We start from the raw sequence: 24,395 nt of genomic DNA, 5'->3' as shown, positions 1-24,395 counted from the left end.
CATCCTGAAGTACTATTTTCTTCTGCTCTTAAGAGATCTTCCCCAATTAATTTTTTTAAAATATTTTTGAGAACACTGCCAAGCCTGGAAAGCAACTAGCTGAAGTGCAAAAAATTAGTCATAATTGCATCTTACTCAGAATTAGCTTTCAGTGTTCTATTCATAGAATTACTTTACTTAGGTATCTGTAAATAATCCAGTTTCTCACTGAATTTAGAAAAGCCTAAAGGCAACTTTCACTGATGTTTCAGTATCAGGAATCTGAGGCAGTTCACGTTGCTGTACTGAAAAAACCCAGCAATCAGAGCAACTAATACACCAGACAGCTGGAGTCTGAAAATACTGCTCTTACTCAAACAGGAATTCTCCCTGGGATTCTCTCAAGAGCTTTTGCCATTTACCTGGACAGCACACAGTTTAATAAAATAGCTCAAGTGTGGAGAATAGTTAATTCCTTGTGAAATGTTTGTCTTGGAAAAAGAAATTAACCCAAAACAAAGTAAAAGAGACCCCCAACACCAAATAAACATATGAAAAAAGCAGTTGTTTACCAATATCTCTCTTAAAACCATTATAATCACTTTCTACATACAATCACATGCCTGTAACTCAAGGCCAAACCCCAGCACAGTTTTCATACAGGTGTTTGCAGGAAACAGGATAAACTGTTTCCTGAATCCCCCCAACATCACCATGCCATAGTCCCAAGGACACACCCACACAAGCACCTAAGGGGCAGCCTGGAAAATTGCTCTTTGGAATCTACAAAGATTCATGGAGTTCTTTACCTGAGGAAAAAACTCTTACCAGCTCAAGGGCTTCTACTGTTACGATTCCCACACAAAGTTCTACCATCAGAGCCAGAACAGGAAACACTCTTTTTGTTCTTTGTAAAAAAGGATATATAGTTGTTTTTTTAATGAAGGAGTGTGACAACAAGGGCATACATCTGGGAAAAAACCCAGTGCAGGGATGTGCCTGGTGGCCTTTTTGGCCTTTGCAACACTTCCCCCTGGGCAGAGCAATTCAGCCTGTCAGAACTGTTCAGGGACATTTATTCAGAGCAGCCTTAGTGCAGAATCCCACAAGCAAACCTTCTGTACTTATTGAATACAGTGGTAGCAAGCAGCTCTCACACACCCAGCAGTGCAATGGGCTACCTCTAATCATGTTTTCCCCTGAATCCTGACAGGTTTGAAAAAAAAGTTTATCTATCATTCTACACTGGCTTTTAAAGGGAAGTAGTGCACACCTTGTCACCCTATCCTGGAAGGTTCTGACTTAGAGAAGATACAGGTGAGATAGAATGTTCTTCCAGCATCAGCTTGCTTTGTTCTTCTGTAACTGAAATACACCCTTACTGTCAGCCAGTGGGGAAGCCAGGCTGCCCTTCTCCTCCTCAGAGTAGGAAGGAAAACACACACATACTTGACACTTTGTTGAGAATTGTCAGAGGAATAACTGTTTCTATCCTTCAGCAACACTTTAAACAAAATCATGCCAGTCCTTGTATGGCCCAAGATCCAACTGATATTTTTTGGTATTAAAAGTTATCACTAATCTGAAAGGCAACAAACCTTGTTGGTTATAAAATTCTACTGATAGCAATTCAATCAGTGATGAAAGCAGTTATCCCCAAGTCATCATTCATAAAATTTTGACATTAAACAAATATAATGCTGCACAACATTTGTATTAATCTGGAAGAGGAGCTACATACCAAGCCAAATCCAATTAACACCACCAAGTTAAAACTCATTTAAAACCAATAGCATATTGCTTTTCTTATACTGGAAGCTTTAGATTTTGAAAGGCCAGTTACACTGGAATTCATTTAACTATGCTGTTATCTCCAGACATTTCTCACAAGGTGATATAAATAAAGGACAAATCCTCCTGACACTGTAGAGTAACTAATACTCACTCTGGAATCAAAAAGAGCACAAAACATTGTAGCAGCTCACATTTAGAATGTACCATTTTACAATAAATTGTCTAAAATCTTTTCTCTTCTGTAAGCCTTGGGACCTAACCTGAGTCGGTAAAGATGACAGAAGTGTTACAAAAATCACAATCAACTGAGTATCTTACCTGGTTTGCCACTACTGCATCTTGTGGATCATCTGGTTCTGCAGCTGCCAACAATGCTTGCAGTGATAACAACACTGTTCTTAGAGTCATTGCTGCTGCCCTAAAAGTGAAAATTCAAAATATCCTTAACCTTATCCTGTGCCTGTACTATCATAGAAGCTATGAGTTCATGTACAGATTTAAAGTCCAAGAAACATAATTTTAAACTGCTTCAGGTTACAGTTATTAAAATACTCTTTTATATATATATATTTAAATAAGGTTTTAAACGTGGACTTTCCTATTAACAACGCTGTCCAAAGTTTTTGGGAAGTACCTTGACCTACACATTTCACCATGCCCATTGAATGCAATTCATTTCATCTGGAGAAAAAACCCCAGAGAAGCCAATGGTAGACGAGGCTGTGCCACCCTCCCTCAGCGCGGTACCAGCACCTCTGTCCCGGTGCGGGCGGGGCCGGGCCCGGGGCTGCTCCCTCTGCGGGCAGGAGCAGGGACCTACATTGCAAACACGCCCAACAGGTACGGAATTCTATACACCAACCCTCTTTGCACCACTTTTAACGTTACATTTTTCATTAAACTGAACCTTTACATAGTTAATTACTACTACAATAATAAAATGGTTAGGCTAATTATGGAACGTGCTATCAAAATAGTTCACTACAGCCTGACTGTTGGCAGCAGGAAAACATTCTGTAGTCACAATGGTCCTGTAAAGTTCCCCTTTGCCCCTGTGGAAGAACCCTGTTCGAGGTAGCACAGTCCCAGAGTTGGAACTTCTAAGATTTTAGGTTCTTATCATTCATCTTGATGTCAAAGTGTATTTAGAATAAGACACTTCAATAATTTTGTAAGGGAAAACACAGTATGCTCAGAGACATCAATTACTCAAAAGTAACCACATGGAATTATTACACACTGGAAGTCTGAAAAGTTGTAACCTTTACATAGTTTCATTAGATTTTGATCATAAATAACTCCTCTGAATTACCATTTCAGTTGGCACACACTGGAAACCAAGTAAGAACCCCACAGACCCTGTGAAAGTTGAGTATTTCTGATTTGAACAATTAGATTCTTAAAATCACGGTGGCAATGGCACAGACAGATGTTCAAAGCAATCCACAAATCTGTTTCCTCTGCCTAAGAACTAGGAGTGAGGTGAGTGGGGAAGATGTGACATTTTAGATCTGAGCAGTGATTATGACACATGAATGCCAGAGCAAAGTTGTGAAACACGGGCATCCAATTTCTTACAAACAAACCTCAATTTTCACTCAACAGAAAACAGTTTCTTGTTTTCAGAAGACTGCAAATAAATGCAAAGGCTTTGTTAGAATAAGTGGGGAACAGTTTGACCTGACAGTCCAGCTACAAAAGGAGACAGTGTGCAAGTGCATTTCCAGGCTCAGGTTTCAGAAACTGATGTATTTTCCAGCACTGAGTCACTGTATTAAGGTCCTCTAGCAGTGTATACCAATGAACAAAGCAGAGGTGCTGGTAAGATGTCAGAGGTACATTTGTGGCACCCAAATATTATGTTCCTAGATGCTTTCTTGCTGTGTCACTAACCATTCAAACATGCCATTCTTCCCTAATTGTTTGTAATTCTGGAAGATCTTTCTCAGTAAGTTATTTTTTAGCTTGATAATTATTGCTAAGCTTTCGCAGTGCAGTGTTCTACATCAAAATGCAAGTGAGAAACATCCCAAATGACAGAGATTTTAATTAGCACATAGTGTCTCATTCCAACTGCCACACCAGCTTGAAGTCCCTTAAGCTGAACCTGGTATACTTAAATCTCAAAAAAATTCTTATGCTTTTAAATTTGAATTCTGAAAAATCACAACATACAATTCTCCTCTTTCAAACGTATTCCCTTAGTAATTTTCTTTTCTTTACATGTGCCTAATGCTATTTTGCTCTTATAATTTCCTTGGGCTTGTAATCTCTACTGGTTTATACAATTTTTAAATTAACCTATTTAATGTACACACTGATGACATAATTCACAGTCTCATCTCCTAGCATTACAGGAGTGTAATGCAACATATTTACTATTGCAGCATTCAGGTGTCATGGAATACTAAGTCTTTCATGCCATACTATGCTCAAATGGATGAAATAATTTCTATTTTTATGCAGTCAATGTCAGGTACTAGCACATCTGCCACACCCACTGTAAAACCTTTAGTCTTTTTCTCAGTTAAGTAACTTTATTATGTTATTTACTGTAGAGTTTTAAAGATTGGCTCAACATGAAATATCTATCAACCATAACTAATGCTATAGTCACTTTCTCCAAATAAAAGTTGTTCTGCCCTTTCCTTTGCAGAAATCTTTCTACATTAGACATCTGAAAATGTAGAGAAGATGGCATAAAAAGGATCACAGCCTTTTGTGCCACTTTTACATGCAATTTACTTCCACTTCCATGTACCTTCTAGGAGAGGAGTATAAAGTACACTTTGGAGAGCAGGGGGCATTGCTAGGAACCAAGGGTGCCATGGACACCAGCTGCCTCCAGCTGTCTCTGGCTTTCCACACTGCCAGGTTCTTCCAATCCCTGTTCACCTCTTATATTTGTAGATTTTTATACAAAGCACACTGACACTTGGACATCTGACATTCCATCTTCAAAATAACAATAAAAAGCAACAACTTATCCATATATATATATACACACACAGATGGCTATATGAATATGATCAGAGAATTTAAACTCTAAAATACTAAGTTTCAGACAACATTGGTTTAACCTTTATTAAAAGGTTTAAAAATGTAGCTTACAACTTGGTTTCAAGTCTCATGCCTCAAAACAGCTTTCCCATCTCATGCATAGTAAGACAGTCTGTATTGGACAGAAACACTGAAAGAAGTATTCTTAAATCATAAAAGAAGTATTCTTAAATCATAAAAGAAAACCCATTACAGCTTCAGTTGTATTAAACAAAAGAAGAAATTAGAGTTTGTGATTATTGGTAAAGAAAAACTGACATATTTTGTGTAACTATTGTATAACCATCTAAAATCTTCTACCCTTAGAACACCAATTAGCTTTCCTGATCAAAGAAAGTAAAAACAGCTTGTTATTTTTTCATAGCTTAGTCTTAATTTTTCAGATAGATATTAAGATTCACAGAAGAAACTGAAAGAACAGCTAAAAATAGATTCTGATTTCCCATGAACTTAAAAGCTCTTCTTTGTTCCTGTTACCTTCTTTTGTGAGAACACAGTGAATGGAGATGACTGCCTAGAATTATATTTACAGATATCAGTAAGGCAGGACTTGTTCCTCATGAGCAAAAAGCAAAACCAATTTCTATCATCAGTTCTGAAAGAAAATCTATACTGATAGTGGCACAAAGCTAAAAATCCCAACACACACCCCCACCCCCTTCCTCAACATCTTCACAAGCCAAAGAAAGAATGTCCAGGGGAAGAATGAAAAGAAAAAATGTTGTATTTTCCTTAAAACAAATTTCCAGTGCAAAGATCCAGATCTTCTGAATTTTCCAATGCACCTCAAAGGTTAATTGATCCAGAATAGAACCCTGAAAAAATTAGGTATTTCCAACTCTTCTTACATTTGAAGTTTACTTAGAGGTACGGACTTATGTGCAACAGCTCATGGAGTTCAAGCAATTCTCTTTGGTAACTCAAGTTAGTTGCATGGCTGTGTTCTAGGTTTGTTCTCTCCTCCCTACCAAAGGCAAGGCTCTGTATTGCTCCTGACAGACTCTGTCTGATCTGTTCTTAACTGAAGCCTCAGAAGGCTCTTGGAAAATCCACTTCACTTCTTCACCATGCTTGATAATACTCTGCACACTGAGATGGCTTTCCAATCTTTCACTGTACATTGCTTTTGCTTAGACCATCATTCTTGTTACTTCACTCTAGATTTTTCCTATGGTTCCCATCTTTCTTGTACAACAACTCTCCAAGCAGGTACACTTCAATGGAAACCTGCAACAAGCAGCCAGCTTGTACAATGAGTTTTACAGGTAAAACTTCCTATTTGCCTTGCACATGACCTTACATTGCCTTTGTCCCACGACATTACTGGCTCCTGTTTGCTCCTCCTTGACTTCCACTCCCACCCCAAAATGCTGCCTAGCTATCCTGCAGGTTTGCCATCTGCAAAGTGGGAGGAGGCCCCTGTCATGCAGCACTGAGCTGCAGAGAGCTCCCTACAGGGATGCACTGGCCCTCAGAGAACCTGAAACTAAAAGCCTCCACCCTGGACATCCAAACCAAAAGCTCAGCTTTCTATTGGCATTACATTTGCTAAACCACAAGGAAAATCTGGATTGAATCAGAACAAAGAGAGCTGATATACATTTTGTTCACTTACACTTTCTTCCTCCTTTTTTTTAGTAGTATCTCAGGGCATTTCCATTAAAAAAGAGCACCCCTAGTTTGGGTGACTATAGTGTTAACATTAAAGGGCACGGCAAGCCAGCTGTGCCCAGCATGCCCAAGGAAAGAAATCTCTTTTACCTTTTGATGAGCAGAGAGAGTCCTAAGAGGATTACAAAACACTGCCAGGTTTTAGGTTTTTTTCTTCATTTTTAAAAGCTAAGTAATTCTCCATTTAGGAAGTATTTACTTATGTTCTTTACATTCCACTCTAAGAAACAATCTCTCTCATTATTCCAAGAGGGTAACGAAGCAGAATGCCAGGAACAGCTGCAGCCAGCAGATTGCTACTCCACTCTGTCATCCAAACATGGCTATGGGAACACTTTTTTCTAAATAATCTGCAATATTTGTTCCATTTGTGAAATAAATAAGCTTGTTAATCCAAGAGAAAATTTCTGGGACCTTGTACCAACAGCTTATGGAATCTGGATGAAAATTAATAAGGCCTTTGAGTAGAAGCCCATTGCATAGTAACTACTCACAGGACAGCTACAAGACCAGGCACCCTTTTCTTTTAATCAAAGAAAATTTTAAAAAAAGAATAATAGGATAGCATTGACACAGCACAGAGGGGAAAGACAGCCTGCTTGCTGAAGGGTTCCCTAAAACCATGTTAAACCATGCATTCTCTGCACTCCTCTCAAAGCTTTAAGCTTCATTGCTCCTCAAACACCCTGAACAAAACCCAGCAGTACTGGGTACCCAGGAAGATTACAAGCTGGCTGCTGCTTGTTTATCTATTAAAACTGCATTATCTCTTATAATGATTTCTGCATCTCAACTAAAACAGAAGCACACATCCTCCAGCAGTCACTATGACAAAAATATTCTTATTATTCATTACTGACTGTCAAACCCACAAAAGCCAAGAGTTTTCGTAGCAATATATGCAGCAAGGACACATTCACTTAATGATCTCTGCTCAAGGGATTTGTGCAGAACAGCTTTCAAGTAATTTAGTTCTCAGGTTTCAATGAACTGCATTAGATACGTGTATATTTCAGATTAAAGCTTTGAGACAGTACTAGCCCAGAAGATAAATATAGGCCATAGTAAGTGAAACCACATCATGAAAATTATGTCAGATAAGCATAAACAGTATTCCTTTTACAAAATCCTACCCCTATTTTAATTCTAGTGGCAAACAGTAGCTGCTTTGCAAACAAACTGGCATAACAGGTACTTAATCAAAACATGATAAAAATCCACAGCTGCAAAGAATTTCAGCATCAAGCTCGCAATGTTGAAAAATAATTTCATTAAACTCATTAAAAATAATTTAAAGACATTACTTTTCAAACTGATAAAATCTCCTGCCAATATGCAGAATATCATCTCAACTATGCTCATTAGATCAGCAAATTACCACAGAATGGGAGATTAGGGAAGAGACTTTTTAAAACTATATAAACACATTTAAATCTTTGTATTTGTATTCACTATCTATAAATGAGTATTTTAACAGCTTATTAACTCTTTCAGAAATCCTGCTGAGGCCCATAGGCCGAACTTCTCCAGTCCTTTAACTCTCAAACCTCACTGAAAAACAGATATGCAGTGAAATTTGAGACTCATATTTAAACACAGGAACAAAATGAGCATTATTCAGTGAAGAACATTACAAGTCAAGGAAGTGGCACTTCAAAAACCGGCGTTGTTGCTAAAAGATTTGACAAGAGAGATTGTGGAACTTATATATTTTCTAGAATACTTCCACAGGTATATTTCAGAATTGCATCTGGCCAATTTAGTTTGAATCCCTGGTGAAATAAATATTAAAATATTAACAAATATTAAATATTAAAATATTAATCTGGGGGTTGGGATTGCTTTTTTTTTTGTTTGCTTGCTTTCTAATGAAGCTATCTTATTCAAACCACTTTTCAACCTAGACATGCAAAAAACTTATTTTTGGTTGTGTGTGGTGGTACATCCTCCCCCTGGCTCCCTCCTTAGGCCAGCTATGGTCTCAGGAATGCCTCAGCCTGCATTAATGGCACCTGGACTGTTAGGTTTCCTTGAGCTTATCAAAAACCCTGTCTGCTCCCAGAATTGCTGTTGTCTAGTAAGCTCCTGTTTTCCAACAAAAAACCTTGAGTTCCTTCTTCCATCAAACAAGAGATCAAGTGGAATAGTATTTTTATTACTGGTCTTTTCAAGGAATATTCCAGTAAATACCAACTCATCCGTGCAGCCAGGATGGAAATTTACTGATGAATTAAGTCAATCATCTTGTGACCCTATCTGTGAACAATGGTACTGAAACCCTTTGAGTTGTTGTGGACCACAGCAGGCTGTGACCAACATTTCCCAGAGTGGGATGACTCTCAGAGCCAGCAAACTCTCCAGTTGTGAGACTCTGAGGATTGCCATGGAAAGCCAATGAAGCCTGGGCTAATTCCCTCACCATTCCTCAAGCTTTAATCCTTCGCCCACTGAGAACATCCAAAGGCATCTGCAAGTATTTCACTGAACCCGAGGGTAATTTTTTTCAAGTATGCCTTGGTACATTCTTATTTTTGTCTGTGTACATGTATATTATGAATGTTGCCACTTCAAATTCAATCTGGTCTAGTGGAAGGTGTTCCTCTCCATGGCAGAGTGGTTGGAACTAGATAATCTTTAAGGTCTCTTCCAACCCAAACCATTCTGTGGTTCTATGATTCTATGCTGTGGGCATTTCTTAATTAACTAAAGCTGCATATATTGAAGAACAATCAACAACTTATTTTAAGAACATTAACCATTCATATTGCTTATTGAGTTTTAGGAAAATACTCAGGAGAAAACCAGTCCTATCTACCACATTACGAAATGCTTCAAACAGTAAACAGTGGAGACAGCTATAAGGTTGTTCTTATCAAAGGATTAGAGGCTTTGACAAACACTTCAACAATGCTGAAGTGATTGTCACATACCATTCTATGGTTTGAAAATAAACAAAACTTACAAAATAGCACCGCTAGAAAAGGAAGAGAACACACTACATCAAGAATCATTTGAAGAGGGATTAATAGTATACAGGAAATCTCCCTCCATCACCACCGGGTTCTGTGCAATTCTCTCCTTAGTGCTTCCAAATGAAGACACTGTTTCAAAGGAAGAGTTTAAAACTGTGTAACTGGAATAATACTAGTGCTTCTTGTGTCAGCTGGGATAATTATACAGAAGTAAAATTCTTGTTCCAATACTCCTATTCCATATACGTCTTGGAGAAGGAAGATGATAATGTTTAGGTTTTTTTCATCATGCAGAAATAACAGATCAAATTACCTGTGCTAGGCATAACTCAAAGACTACAAGAACACAGGTCAACTCTCCTGTTTGTCCTTCTCAAATATCAAAGGTTTTGACTAACAACCCCAAAGGTAAATAAATTAAGTTGAAGCTCATGGATTTTTTACATCTTGGTTGCCTTTTGATACTTCCAGACAACCTCGTGCCCGTTCATTAATCTGCTTCAGAGTATGATCTCTCAGGAGACTGTACTTGGACAGCTGAGGAGTCATTAATCTCCACTAAAATTGTAGGGTGGTATGACAATTAGATGCAGGTACAGAAGTGCACTAGCTTTACTGATAAGAAAATCTCTGCCAGGTACCACAGCATGTATACTGAAAGATTCTATTGCCTGAAAGAACATCAAGTGCTCTGAGGTGGTAAGAAAACACGCCATTCCAAAAGTTAGAAAAACAACAGTTTATGACCATTACAATTTCATTTCAGTAATTTATGCTGTACTGTGCCAGATGACTTCTATAATCTCATACATCTGTAAAAGATTAATACCCGGGATGTGTCACCTGCAAGACCTCAAGACTTCAGCATTCTCCTCCAAAGTTTCTGTTTCAAACCCAACTGATGTCTGCTTGGCCAACAGCACTCTTGACAAAGTTGCTGACTTTACAAGCATTTGAAGTTTGTATGGATGAGACACTGGTATGATCTGCTGGGGAATTACAGTACTATTCTTTGGGTGCAGACATGGAGGAAAACAGCCATCTGTCTTAGTATCATGTCTATCATACAACTGTTGTACACAATCTTCCGTCCACATGAAATCAATTACTTTGAAAACAAATGAACAATGAGTGCAGCCTGTTAGTTTGGACACAAGTCTATTCCACAGACTTTGGCTATTAAAACTTCTGCAGTAAAATTAACTGATCAAAGAAGGCAATAGGTAGTATTTGTTAACAGAAAAGCACTAAAATTACAAATTAACTCATATAAAACCACCCAAAATGTCAACAATGAAATGTTCATTTTAGTGCAAAAATTTTTGGAAGAACTCTCTGTGTATATAATAAATACTTAGTGCTTTCCAAAACTATCACCCAATCATTTCATTTGGATATTTGCACCTCACTATACTATACCATTACGTGTGCTTTAAGGACATCTCAAATTATAAGCACAAGGTGATAAGCAAGGTGAGCTGATGCCTCCTATCCAGGACACCAGTATACTTGATTTTGCACATTTAAAACCCCATGGAATCTTACCATTGATCCTTCAGAATATCCAAACAAATGGCCCCAGTGACAGAGCTAATGTTAGGATGCCATATTTTGGTGATAAACCGCACCTAAAAAACAAGACAGTTTTTAAAAACAAAAGCAGGAATTAAGTGCAGTATACTAAGTAAACATTTTAAATCCACCATTTTAAATAATAGTATGAAGAAATACTAATTTGGAAAATATAGTACTACAAATGGAACTAAGATGTGATATTGCTTATTTCAGGAGACTTCAAGTTTGTAAGGCTGTTTGTTTGAGCCTCGCCTAACTCAAAACAGACTACTGCCCATTCCAGCTCCCCAAACTCATCCCTAATTGCTCTCCCACATGTCATGTGTTCACATCCCTGGATCACACAAAGCTACTTAGAAATATCCTCCAGCATACAAGTGTTTGCACAAGCAGATGGTCAAATACAGACTAAAAACTTCTAACATTACTAAAAGAGGGCTTTCTAGATTTCACAAAGTCCTAAACCCTTAACACAGAAACTGGATATCATTCACTGTTGAGCTAAACTGTTGGCTACAGATGTGTTAGAAAGTGGATGCTACTACGTCTATAACCATCCAGTCTCATTACCTCATATGCAGAAAGCTGTTCACCGACCCAAAACTTAATTAGATTCCTAATATTTTTTTTTTGCTATTGAAAGGATCTAGTCCCAGCATTCATTCATGAATCATGTCCATATTTTTACAGTACAGTGTATTCATGTTTACAAAGCATTACTAAAACCGGGGTTTGGTGGTTTGGGTTTACTAGGTATTTTAAGACACCAAGAAAGGTAAAAGCAGCACTTTTTCTTAAAGGTCTCGGAGACCAAAGCTGTCCTCAGAAAGGACATATGTGCCTTTGGAAATTCCCCCTTCATTTTCTTCATGTTGCACTGTAATTGCCTTCTAGTGATTCTGACCCGTCTGTTTCTCATCTCCTCCTCACCCCAAACTCCTGAAAAACATTTTATGTATAGCACAGATCTTTTGACTTCTGCCCCTGACCTGCAAGCAAATCAGCAAAGAGATCACCTGCCAGGCCCTACAGCAAAAGACCAGACATACAGGGCTATAATAAAATCAGTGCAATCCTGGTGTCTAAATAGGCAAGACCAGAACAGTTCTGCTTTCCAGGACAAAAATAAGCTATCATGTCAGCTGAGGCACTTAACAACTACCTCCACTCTAGAAATCACTTGGAAAATGTAAAAAGCAATGTAAATACTGGATAATTTCTCACAGTGAATGACTGCTAACAATGGCTGTCAAAGCACATACTGAACAAGCTAAAGAATTCTTTCAGATGAAAGGCAGGGCCAGACACAAGCAAAAAGGCTTCCAATTCAAGACTCCAGAATAAGCAGTACTATGCTGCAATGCACTGAGTTTCTAACAGCTGCCTATGAACTCTGGAAATGGAGACCACCAAGCCCTAAAGCAGCAACTAAATCATGGTATACAGACTGATCTTTCAGCATCTGCAACCTGTTTCAGCTCTCCTTAATTTGGGTCCCACCACAATGTGTGCAGATTAAAGAACTGAAGACCAACAGACATTTTTTTAAGATTTTCTGTCTTTTGCTCCAGCCCCAAGGAAGTAATTCAAAGAACCTATCAGCAACTGACACCTCTCTCCTCCTTCCTCTTTCCCAGTTCCTTCCAAGTATTACATACCAGGGTGAAAACAATAAGAATCTAGGACATGTTCATGAAAGACCTCTTTCAAACAAAAAGCAAACCAATCAAGAAGTGGAGTCAGACAACTCAGGTGTCTACTGATTCAAGGTACTGAAGAGTGGACTAAATCAGGGCACAGGAATCTACAGCTGCACATGGCTGGAGAGAACATTATTCAAAGTGAATGACAAAACTGAAGTTCTAGAAAGATGCAGTAAAGTTAAAAGGCCAGTAAGTTGTGAAAAATATGAGTGACTTTACCACAGCCATTTCTGATCTCTCATCCATGTGCTTGTTATCTATTTCTATTATATTTCTCTGTTGGTTCTTCAAGACACACAACACTACAAGTCTCTATTTAATTATTACTAGAAACTTGGTAGGTTAGATTCAAAAACCTTTTAAGTACAACTTATGGAGCCCAAGAAATTAAAAGAACAAATAAATCCCTATTACAACATTTCTTCAACAATGCTGAGGGGGAGGGAAGACAGCTGTACCCTCCACATAATTTAAAACTACCTGAAAACTGTATTTATCTTGTCAGAAATATATTACATTAAGGTCAATAATAAGGCCCAAGCTCCTCCCCCAAAATTTCCCAGTATGTACTTTTAGGAACAATCAGAGTGTACCTCTGACTAGACACAGTTTTGCATCCTGCTTTGTTTCTACCTAAATGTAACAGTTCCAATCCTTGTCTAGAAGTGAATTAAAAAAAAAAACAAACAACAACAAAACCAACAAAAAAAAAGATCACCAAACAAACAAGTATATAAGAATACTCAAACCCAACTTGTTAGCCAAATTGTATTACCCAAAAATGTGTGTTTGCAGTACCTTAGGAGGATTAAACGGATATGTTTCTGGGATTTTTATCTCTAACTGATACCTTCCACCTGCAAAAGACAAGAACAAGTTGGAAATTATACCAAAAGAACATTATTCAAACTTAAGTCTTTCATGACACTAAAGCTTACACTTCTAAATGAGCCTATTTTCAAGTTAATTCAAATTTACCCAGCTGTATTAGTTAGGAGATTCATTTAGATTTCATCTATTTCACAAACAAATGCAATAAAGTCAGTTAGAAAAGCTGTGTTTGCTTGTGCAAATCACTACCTATATTTTTTAGGTATATTTATTGTGTACATTCTCATTTCCAGTCTTATCATTTCCATGCTTTATTTTAGTAAAATATACCAAAATAAGAACCAAGTATCTCCTAAACAGATGAAAAAAGAGGACACGGGAATATTCAGGCTCAACATAGGATATTACATTATTTTGACTCTCTTCTGATACCTTATGACAAATTTTCTTCAAATTACACAATTGAAATTACCCATATTTAATTTTAAATTTTTTGAAATTCAAATACGTTCAAGTAACTCTTTCAGAAAAGTTCCCACACTTTGGGAAAAAATAATAAAGGAGGTACCAGTGTTTAACTTTTATTATGTGCTACATTACCACCTGAAGTAGTTACTTCTGTTTCAATTCTGCAAAGACTTTGACACACCAGTATCATTAATACAACATGAAGGGCCAGAGCATACAATAAAGGATAACAGGAGCTTGAAGACTGAACCCCCTCCTACTGCCCAGTTTTAAACATTTCTCAGTTTGATTTCTTTGTCACAGTATTATTCCCTATCCTATTTCCATTATAGTTCTGTTAACATTCAAGTTCACTACCAATACTTATGTCTTCTGGAGCAATCTCAGACTATCTCTGGCTGCACAGTGAAGGCCATTTGCCAGGCAGCAGTTCAATGACAAAAAGAACAGGGTATTAAAAAACATACACTGATTTTTAGACATTTCATTTTTTATAAAAATTGAAAGTATTTATTCTTATTTGCAATTTTTTTCTTCAACCTGCTGCTCTTCTTTCAGAAACTTTTTCCCTCTCTCATTATAATGTGTTACAATTTATACAATTTCTTGAATTAATGCTGAAGTATTTGCAATCTATTTTCCTTGAGATTTCCAGTGATTTACTCCGCAAATCAAGGTATAGAGAACCAGCTCTCAAGTAGTTACAATACTGGCAGCAAGATGCACAGGGAATAAAAGCCTCCAAGTACTCCTCTCAGCAGTTACAGTATATGGCATCTTTTCCTCCGTGCCAAAAAACACATTAGTAGCTCCTAAGAGCTCTCATTTTTAAAATGTATTTCAGTCTAATACACTCCACCTGAAACTAGTTAGCATCAGTTTGGAATTTTACACTATTGCCTACAGCTGTTCTTTTTCTCACTTAGCTCTAAAGTAACTTGAGACATTTTAACAGATAATACTATATAAGAAAGACCAATAAATCCAAAATTATAACAGTAATGTCTATGTTGATTGCTTGTCTGCTAACAGGACAGCACAGGATAAACAGTTTTGAAGAAATACAGCAAAAAGAGACCTCAAGGAAGTTTGGTTTTCCTTTTCTTTAAACTGAAGCATAATTCAGCAGCAACTGTTTCTAAGAAAAAAAGCAGCTACGCTCATCAGTCCTTCTACAATTTTGCTGCCACATCATTTGTAAGGTAATGTGCAATCTATCCTTAGGTATTACCATTTCTCCTGCTTACCACGAACTATTACAGTCTTCTGCCTAATAGGATATTCAGCCACCAATATCTTTCACCAGAGACTGAAGAGATGGTAGTGTTTATACAGTATTGTTTTGCACTAAACTTTGATGTTAAAAATACAGGCTTAAAGACATAACGCAAACAAATCTGTGATTTTTTTAATGCTAAATTTAAAATACAAATTACTAATATATTAATTTCTGCAAGCCCATATTTTGGCATTTTTTTAAAGAGGATGCATATTAATGGCTTTTTTTGTGGCTATTTAATGCTTGAAATTGAATTAAACAGTAATGGCATAATATTCCTTCTGTAGTCCTACTGGAACAGGTCTCACAAGAGTTAGAGCAATTTTTAGCTATTTCCCTTGAAGAAATAACCTATTATAAATTTTGCAGTTGCTGTGGCTCACATGCAAGCTTGGCTTGAAATTAATAACAATATTACACAGGCTTAAAAAAAAAAACAACCTCAAAAAATCCAAACCCACAAAACCTCAATCTATCTACTGAAAAGCTCTTGATTCAAGTAAAATCGAGCAGCCATTAATCAAGTCTCTCAAAGGTCCTCTCTCCAAACACATTTTAACATTGGATGCAAATGTGTTTCAATTAAGTGGTGTCTTGCAATATTCTGGTAATTGGTCAATATGAGTTGACACTACTAACAGATAAATAAAAGCTGTAAATTTTGTCAATAGATGGCATTCTTCCTCTCAGTCACTCTTAACTAATGTTCCAACATTACCTATAAAAAAATTTGCAGCAGCAGTTTGGTTTCAGATACCTCACCAACTATGGTCAACAACTGTTCTTTCACTTCTCAATGGTTCTAGAATTCCCTCCTGTATCACAGGGACTGTCTGACCAGAACTACTGCATAAAACTTCTTCATAAAGCACTTCTTGCTGTGTCACTGTTCAGATTATAGATGACAAAACATCAGTCAGTAATTGTGCAGCATGCATAACTGCTATAGTCATAAAATGAAGACAAAAAACACTGGCACGCCCTTCATAATTATGTAAGGGAATAAATGCATATAACTATATTACAGAAATATTAACATTCCAAAGCAAATTATTCTAATGTCAGGAAACACCAGAAACTGGGCTGGCAGTAACTCTCATTTTGTTCCTCAAAGCATATGACTTCTAGATTAAAGTAAGCATACAATCAATCACAATGCTCTTCCATGAGATCCCTGCCAAAATCAGAATAAACAATAAGTTCAAACCCCCCCCCCAACACCAAGGGGTATTTACTATATCCTCATAATTAAATCTACTCAAAGGTATGGAAGTGTGCATGCATTTCACATCTACAAATTCTGCACTAAACATATTGCTGTTTTCCACTAGCAGGATATGCTGAATATCTGAGCACAGTACCCAGCTTTTGAAATTCTTGTCTACCTGAATCATTCAGTATCACACAGAACCCAGTTCTGCAGACAGATATTTCAATCTCTTTTTACCCTCTACATGAGCTGCTATACAGTTTTTAACTTATGTAACACTCATGAGTGTTACACATGAGTGTTAGATATTTAATTTCAAGTAACTCTCAATACATTCTCTAAAACAGGCCCATTTTATAAGCCAAGGTAATACTGACCCTGAGGGGGGGAACATGGCAAGCTCTGACAAACCAACTGACCCAAGAAGGTTTCATTCTCTCTGAATGGAAAATAAACACCAAAACCAACACCCTTCTAGCACCATTCAGATGTTTCCTAGTATTCAATTGCCTATATACAGATATTAATTTATTACAATACTAAGTCTTGGATTTACAGGACTAAAACCCTCTGATTTTATAGATTCCCATATGATACTAAATTCTAAATAGAATGATTCACTTCTCAATAGATCACCAGCATGAGTCTGTATTTTAGGTGAACATTCTCAATTTATTTGCCTGAGACACTCCTTGATACTTTTTACTGTACTCCTTTCAAATTGAAGGCACATATCACAACCAGAATAAATTGTTTCCAGACATTATCATCTGTCAACTATACATCTGCAGATGATGAGATGGAGACACATGGGACAAGGGAGGGAGAGGGAAAAACCACCATTATTTACTAGAATGTCGAGGGACTCTGGAATCTGCAGGGCACCCCCACCATTACAGCTGCTTCCACTTTTCTACTTTCCTTCTTCCAGACTAATTTCCCTTCTTGTCAGCTTCTGACATCCACTCCTGCCCAGTATTCTTCCATGTCAACCACTGTCAGGCTATTTCTTCCTTCTTTTCCTGTCCTGGGTCCCAAAGCTAGAGGGGAGACTCTCCCTGCTCTCAGTCCAATGCTACTGCACCAGCTTCTAGCCCAGAAAAGCAAATCACAAGGGATGTCCTCCATTAGGGAAGATGTGACAACCAGATTTTCATCAGCAGTCACTAATGCTTTTGAGTGCATACACTTCCTATAGCTATAAAACAATTTCCAGGTATTTTCCCCACCTGACAAAAATTTATTTTTTCAAAATGATGACAAATGGCATGTGTCCAATCTGAAGGGAACACTAAAGTCTCAGTCTTAGCTCAAAGGCATAGAGCAACTAGAGCACCTGAAGAACATGCAAAATAGTTTCATATTCCAAAAAACCAATTTATTTGCTTGAGACACTCCTTGATACTTTTTTATTGAAAGTACAAATTCAAATCAAAGTAGATACCTGGCATGGAAAAGTGAAGTAAAACTATGTTTTAAAGCCATTCAAATTTTTTATTTAAAAATTAAAAATCCTTACTTATCATGAAAGAACTTTAAATAGAAGGTATGTCTGCCAGTTCCATATATATTATACACAAAGTTTACAAGTACCAACACTATTGAGTAATTTTGTATCTCTGAAGAAGCATGTTACATTAGCCTCTGTTAAAGCTTCTTTATGGAGGTTACCTTGCTTTTACCAGACTGTAAGAGATGCATAATTAGTAATATACCAGCTTTAATAAACTAGAAAGTCAGTAAGGTATAATTTTTGAAGAGAGCTAAAGATATGAAGCTCTACTTACAGAGTCCCCCACATCAGTATAAATTAAGTACTGGGACACACAGATGCCCAAAATTAATCCCAAATTTAACTTGCAACAGCATCTCTGCTTGGATGGGAGAAATGCAATGTTTATGAATGATCACCACTCTAGATCACAGAAATACATGCACAGTCTGAAGCTAAGTTTCTAAATGCCTCATGGGTAAGGAGCTCAAGCTCTCAAGACAGTAAACAAACAACTAGAAGTCAGAATTATACCAATTAAACCACTCCGCTCATATTTGTAAATTAACCTTGATATGGGATAGTCTATCCTACTGCAAAGAGATCTCTCCTCAGGGAACACAGAAGCTGAACTGAAAGAGTTTTTTAAGCTTATTTAAAAAAAAAAAAAAATCAGACTATTTTAAAACATGTACCTCTACATTTTATGCTGTAATTATTTTTACAAACAAAGCATCTCAAGACACATGACTTGAAATGTACAATGATTGCATACACAAAAACTTTACTTGCCTTCATATGGTGTGTCCGGAGGTCCTGCTATTTCTCCTCTTAATTCTGTAAAATTCTCATCTACAAGATCTACTTTAATTTGATTTTTGCTCGTCTTAAAAATAAACAGAGAAACAAAGAATCATAAGTAAGCATTTCACATACAAATTTCCCCCAAAATATGCTACTTTAAATTTTTAGAACAGTACTTTAAAGTAAGTAAACATTTAAAAATATAGTAACCTAAAGTTAATAGCTATCTTCCAGTTGAAATTTTACTTCATTAAAAACAGACTACTTGTGAAGCATTAGAAACTTCAGTACTAGTTATACTATCACTAGAATATGCAAAGCAATCCAGCAACATATCTAAAATTGTACTTCAAAGTTGACTACGTTTTAAAATGACTGTGATCTTTCAAATCAGCTATTAATTCTACATATCTACATTATAAAATTAAATTGACCAAATTACACATCAGTTCTTTTCATATTTAGACCAAGTGATTTCAAAACAGACATTTGTCACTTGCAATGGAGCACAAAAAGACTTCCCCAAACAGAGTAGTATTTTTAACATTACGAAGATCTAAACAGAATATTTTAGTCTTAAGATCATGCATATCTTTAATATTTAGGCATAAGATACAATTTACTTTATGCACTTGAATTTTATTGTCACCTCCTCAACATTTTCACACCCCATATGAACTTCTCTACAAAATAAAAATAATGTACTTTGATACTGGAGAAAACATATGTTTTTCCAGAAACAGATTCTCCAGAAGTGTTCAGCTAGAACTACTCATGCCATTGAATTTGCTTTCCAGGTCCAGAGAGCAGTATTAGTGAAAGCCATGAACTTCCCAGCCAGTAACTTTTATTGGGGAGTTGCAAAGCACAGTCTCCTTTTAGAAAGATGTACCATCAAGTTTTCAGAGGTAAGGAATTACAGGTTTTTCCATTCTGCTACTTCTGCATACTGTGCTCACTGACTGCAATACAGATTTCTTAAATCCTGTGTTATTTTCTTGCAAGAACTGTTAGCATCTTTTCAGATCTTTTAAAATTGTTCCAACTAGTTCTATACAGCTGTGCTTCTTCTCACCCTCAGAGTAAAGGTAAAGGCAGCTACTGGAGAAGGATTAAGTCATATAAAGCTGCTGGGTGCCACGAGCTGGTTCTTGAACCTACCAGTGATATGAACCATTAGGCACACAGCATTCACTGGACAACAGCTGGGAAATCACTTCTGTTTCTTTCCTGCAAATGTTCTATTGAATCAGTCCCACCAAAACAAAGAGTGCTCTTCTGACCAGGTATGTCCACAGATATAAAGAAAAATCAAAGATTAGGTAAAAGTTTCACCATGTAAAAAATTCTAATTCACTAAATTAATCCAATAGTGAACTGGGAGCTTTTAACATCTGTAGTTACATACATTTGTATTTAAAACTTAAGATCCCTCCAATCCACACAAATGAGGCAGCACCTGCAGTTCTCCACAACAGCCAGGCACTGTTAAAAATTCTCTCCCTGAATTTGAACTTGATCTTATGTGACCTATCTTCTTGCAAGCTTTCCAACATCACTTTTAATTTTTTGCTCTCGCGCTTCCAACTGGCAGCTTGTTCCAACACCTCACAATTCTTAAAAGCTTTCTCAAGTACAATTAGAAGTTACAATCTACTTATCCCCACTTGTGATAGCACTGTTTCCCAGCTTCAACAAGTTTTTCATATATCTAGTATTTATTCCCCTTGTAAAATATATGGCATTTACACTGATTTTCCAGCCTTAATTTTGCTTTAAACGAGATGAAATTCTAATCTCACCATACTGATTTTTTTATAAAAGGTTCACTACTATGTCCCATGATCACCTAACCAGCCCTGCATACACAAATTTAGACAATGTCTCAGAATCTGTGCCACGAGCACTCTGTTGCACCCACTGAAGACACATCACAACCAGTATAACCTAAGAAAGATGAAATCTGTCTTTTTCATGGCAGCATGAAAAGGCTCAGATCAAGTGACAAGAGTCCCAGCAAGGATTCCTGCAGAAGTTTTTGTCCTCTCCAGTGACTGCACCGAGCTTTGTCAGAGGTACTGCCCCTGTGCATGCACTCTTCATTGCCAAAGCAGCAGAGTGGGTTAAATGACCAATACAGGTCAGTCACTGTAACTCTCTGTGCAGGTACTGCAGTCTCTCAAACCTCAGCTGAGCTTCTCCTGCTCTCCCTCAGCCAACATCACCTGGCAAGCTCCACCTTGACACCAGGAGTTCTTGTCCTTTGCAAATAATTTCTCATGTAGAGGACTGTACTAATAGCAAACAGGATGAATTTCAATGATACAATCTATGGTTAATCCATGCTGCAGCTTGCTTCATTTCCTACTTTGCATTCCGCTTTTCCTCAGTGACCTCCTGCACACTCTTGTAGCAGCCTGGATATTCTCCTTCATATTCAGTTTCAATTAGTATTACACTTGCTGTTTTTCACAACAAATCCTTTCCAACTCCACAAATTTGTTTAAAAGCAATCAAACACACAGTCTGTCCCTAAGATCAGTTTCTTTCAGGAGTCAGTGATCCTGGTGCCCACTTTGAGATGACTGCTTCCATTACTACAGCTGTAGCTGTCTCCAAGTCCTTATTTGCTGTGCACAGCACCTTAAGCAAAAACAGCAATACTGCACTGTTTTATTGCAGGGATTAACTTAATTTTGTATTCATGTTTAAATTCTACCATGTCCTCCATATACCAAATTATTGTTTTCTTCAAACAGCTGAAGATCTTTTGTTCCATGTTATTCTGACACTTTTCAAGGTTCAGCTCAGCTTCACCTTGACAAGTATTGCTTTATCCTTCATTCCTGGAGAAACAGCGCCAAAGCGATTATTAAACAAATTAAATCTGGAGTGTTTTCCTACAACATTTCTCTTTAATGAGGATCATGTAGGATAAAATTACCAAATTTTAGCAGTTCTACAAAACAAATCCCTTCCCTCCACCTCTACCAACAATAGTGGTCTTCAAAATTTTTCTAACACCAATAACCCTAGCACAGAATTTATGACTCAGCTTGTGATCTCACACCCCAAGTTGACTTTCCAGAAGCAGTCCTACAAAGACCTCAATACACTTTCACACCAAGTCTAAAACAGCCTCACCTCCTGTTGATCCAGTAACAATTTAGTGACTAAATCACTGGGCTAGCAATTCCTGAAATATGAGCCATGCCATTACTCACAGCATTTATTTCCATAATTTCAGAGCAGAATTCTGTAACAATGCAGTGCACAGAAGTCCATCAGTAAAATCCTTCTCTAGAAATCTACAAGTTCAACACTAGCATAACTTTCCATTATCACACCTGAAAATCATTTTGATCAAGACTGATCAAAAAAACCCAAACAACAAACAGAACACAAGACAGAGAGAAAGGAAAACTGATGCAACAATTTTCTGTTGCATCATGCAAGGGAATGCATGATGCCATTCCCTCTGTTTTTCTTGGTAGTCTAGATGGATTATGCATAGCCATTTCTCTTTTTAATTCACACTAGGGTCTAGTCAAAAGATTTGTTGTCTTTTAGACCAGCTCAACTGCTAAGATTCTTTTTGCAATGCTATAGTCCTGCTTAACCAATTTTATTGGAAACCTTGTGGAAACTAAACCCAAGCTTGTGGAAACTAAACCCAAGTTTAAGAGACTAAACTAAAAGTATGATGCAGACAAGTTGGAGAAGATTCATACGATGCCCTTTTATTCACTACTAAAAGCTTTATCTCTGAAAAGAAACCCAAATGAATCAATCCTTCATGAAGTGTCATTCTGTGAGCATCTTCCAAAGGACAGGACACTTAATCATATTTATCACAGTAACCATTGATCAATAATATTTTGTCTTCACCTGCTTTCTCTTAAAAAATTCCAGAATGATACTGTCTAATTTTATGTTTTAGTAACTTCCTTGCACAGAACACACAATCAACTCCACCAGAAAATTAGAAGAATAAGTTCTGCCACTGTGAAGACATAAACACACATCTTCACTTCTACTAAAATCATTTTAGAGAGCAGCTCTGGACTCTATAATATTACCCTCAGCAGATAACAAGCTCTTCTGTTCTCCTTACTCACCATAGTCTACAGGCCTTAATAAGGAGGGCCTGCCCATTCTGAGGGCCTGTCTGCCTTCTGCAGGAAATCCAACCTTTTTCCTGAGCTTTCAATACCATTTCCTTCTCTCTTCTTCAACCTGCCTTTAGAAACCTCTTTCATTTCTTCATGGCCTATTATCCTCTTCACTAGTCCAGTACCTCTACTCTTAAAAATCCAGTGTTTTCCTTGACATAAAATAAACAGACAAAACCATTACATATCAACACAAAAGAGCACATTAAGATGATAAAAACTGCATTGTTCTTCTAAATTTTATTTCTCACAAACAAAATACTATTTACTATATTTACTAAAAGCAGAAGAAAATTATATATTCAAAGTTTGATCCAGGATCAGTCTACTTCATAAAGACTGAAGTAGAGCAAACAGCTTTTTAGGAATTATAATTACATCAGAACTTTTTATGCCTTCTAAAAGAGCCTCCAAATTCTTCAGTAAATTTGATAAGGAGACTACCAGAGAGTCAATCTCAAGCAATCTGCATAAAAATGCCTATTATGAGAGCTGGTGATACATGGACAGATACTGGTAGGCTGAACTAAAAATGAAAGAATAAGACGTTTCTAATAATTTTTTCTTTAATTACGTGGCCAACAGTCTTGACATGTGTTGAACTCTCTTGAGTAGAAGCAAAAAACCCAAACAAACCAACCCAAACTCCAAACAAATCCCTCACATTTCCATGTCAGCCACAACTACCAAACATCATAAACTTAATGCTGGATGATGGCAACATACAAAAAAAGTTTTGAGTGAAGTTTTCCTGGAACCAATCAGCTCTACTTACTCCCCCCAGGACAATTTATTCACATTAGACCCTCAATCCCTGTATAATAAATTACTCCACAGAAACATAAATGCATCCATTAGCAAACATAATATGTTTTTAACTATTGGTGTCAAAACTAAAAAAGAAAATTATGTTTATTAGCAATATTAGTAGCTTCAGCACGTTATTTTAAAAACAATAAAGCAGTGTCAAACTGTTACTTGCATGTTCTAGATCTGTCTCTCCTTACATATTTAGATACCATGTGCAAATTCCAATCAAGTATCTTTGGGTATAAGGGACAAGGTGGTAAATACCATTTAGAAAAACAGAAAACAAGACACAAAATCACCTTAAACAGAATAAGATCTGGAAATTAAAACCTAGTGGCTACTTCTGAATTATGTTGTATGTGGGGAAAAAAACCTCCAACAACAACAACAAAAAGAACAAACAAACAAAACCAAACCAAACAAAATCACAAAACCCTGCTATTCCATACAGGAATTAATTACCTACAGTCTGTGATTTTACTGGTCTTATAAAATTATTTATACATTCTCTATATTGGATCAAGTGCTGTTATTTTTTGTTAATTTACTTTGTTTTACAGAAGATAACTCAGAAA

The 24,395-nt window shown here is 36.9% G+C and overlaps 1 protein-coding gene across 1 annotated transcript in view; it reads right to left on the bottom strand.

Annotated features, from left to right (window-relative positions):
* UBE2K (ubiquitin conjugating enzyme E2 K) overlaps positions 1-24,395 on the bottom strand; it is a 39,284-nt gene that overhangs the window by 3,038 nt on the left and 11,851 nt on the right. Inside the window, exons 2-5 of the mRNA XM_054294003.1 lie at positions 18,827-18,920; positions 13,553-13,611; positions 11,022-11,104; positions 2,092-2,191 (exon numbers count right to left, since the gene is read on the bottom strand). Of these exons, the coding sequence (XP_054149978.1) occupies positions 2,092-2,191; positions 11,022-11,104; positions 13,553-13,611; positions 18,827-18,920 (336 nt within the window). The remainder of the gene's footprint in view (positions 1-2,091; positions 2,192-11,021; positions 11,105-13,552; positions 13,612-18,826; positions 18,921-24,395) is intronic.

The sequence above is a fragment of the Melozone crissalis genome, unplaced genomic scaffold (genome assembly GCF_028551555.1).
Source record: "Melozone crissalis strain CALT ecotype California unplaced genomic scaffold, PUWL_Pcris_2 ptg000006l_1, whole genome shotgun sequence".
Taxonomy (NCBI): domain Eukaryota; kingdom Metazoa; phylum Chordata; class Aves; order Passeriformes; family Passerellidae; genus Melozone; species Melozone crissalis.
The sequence above is the reverse complement of the archived record's forward strand: the minus strand, read 5'-3'. Positions and strand labels throughout refer to the sequence as shown.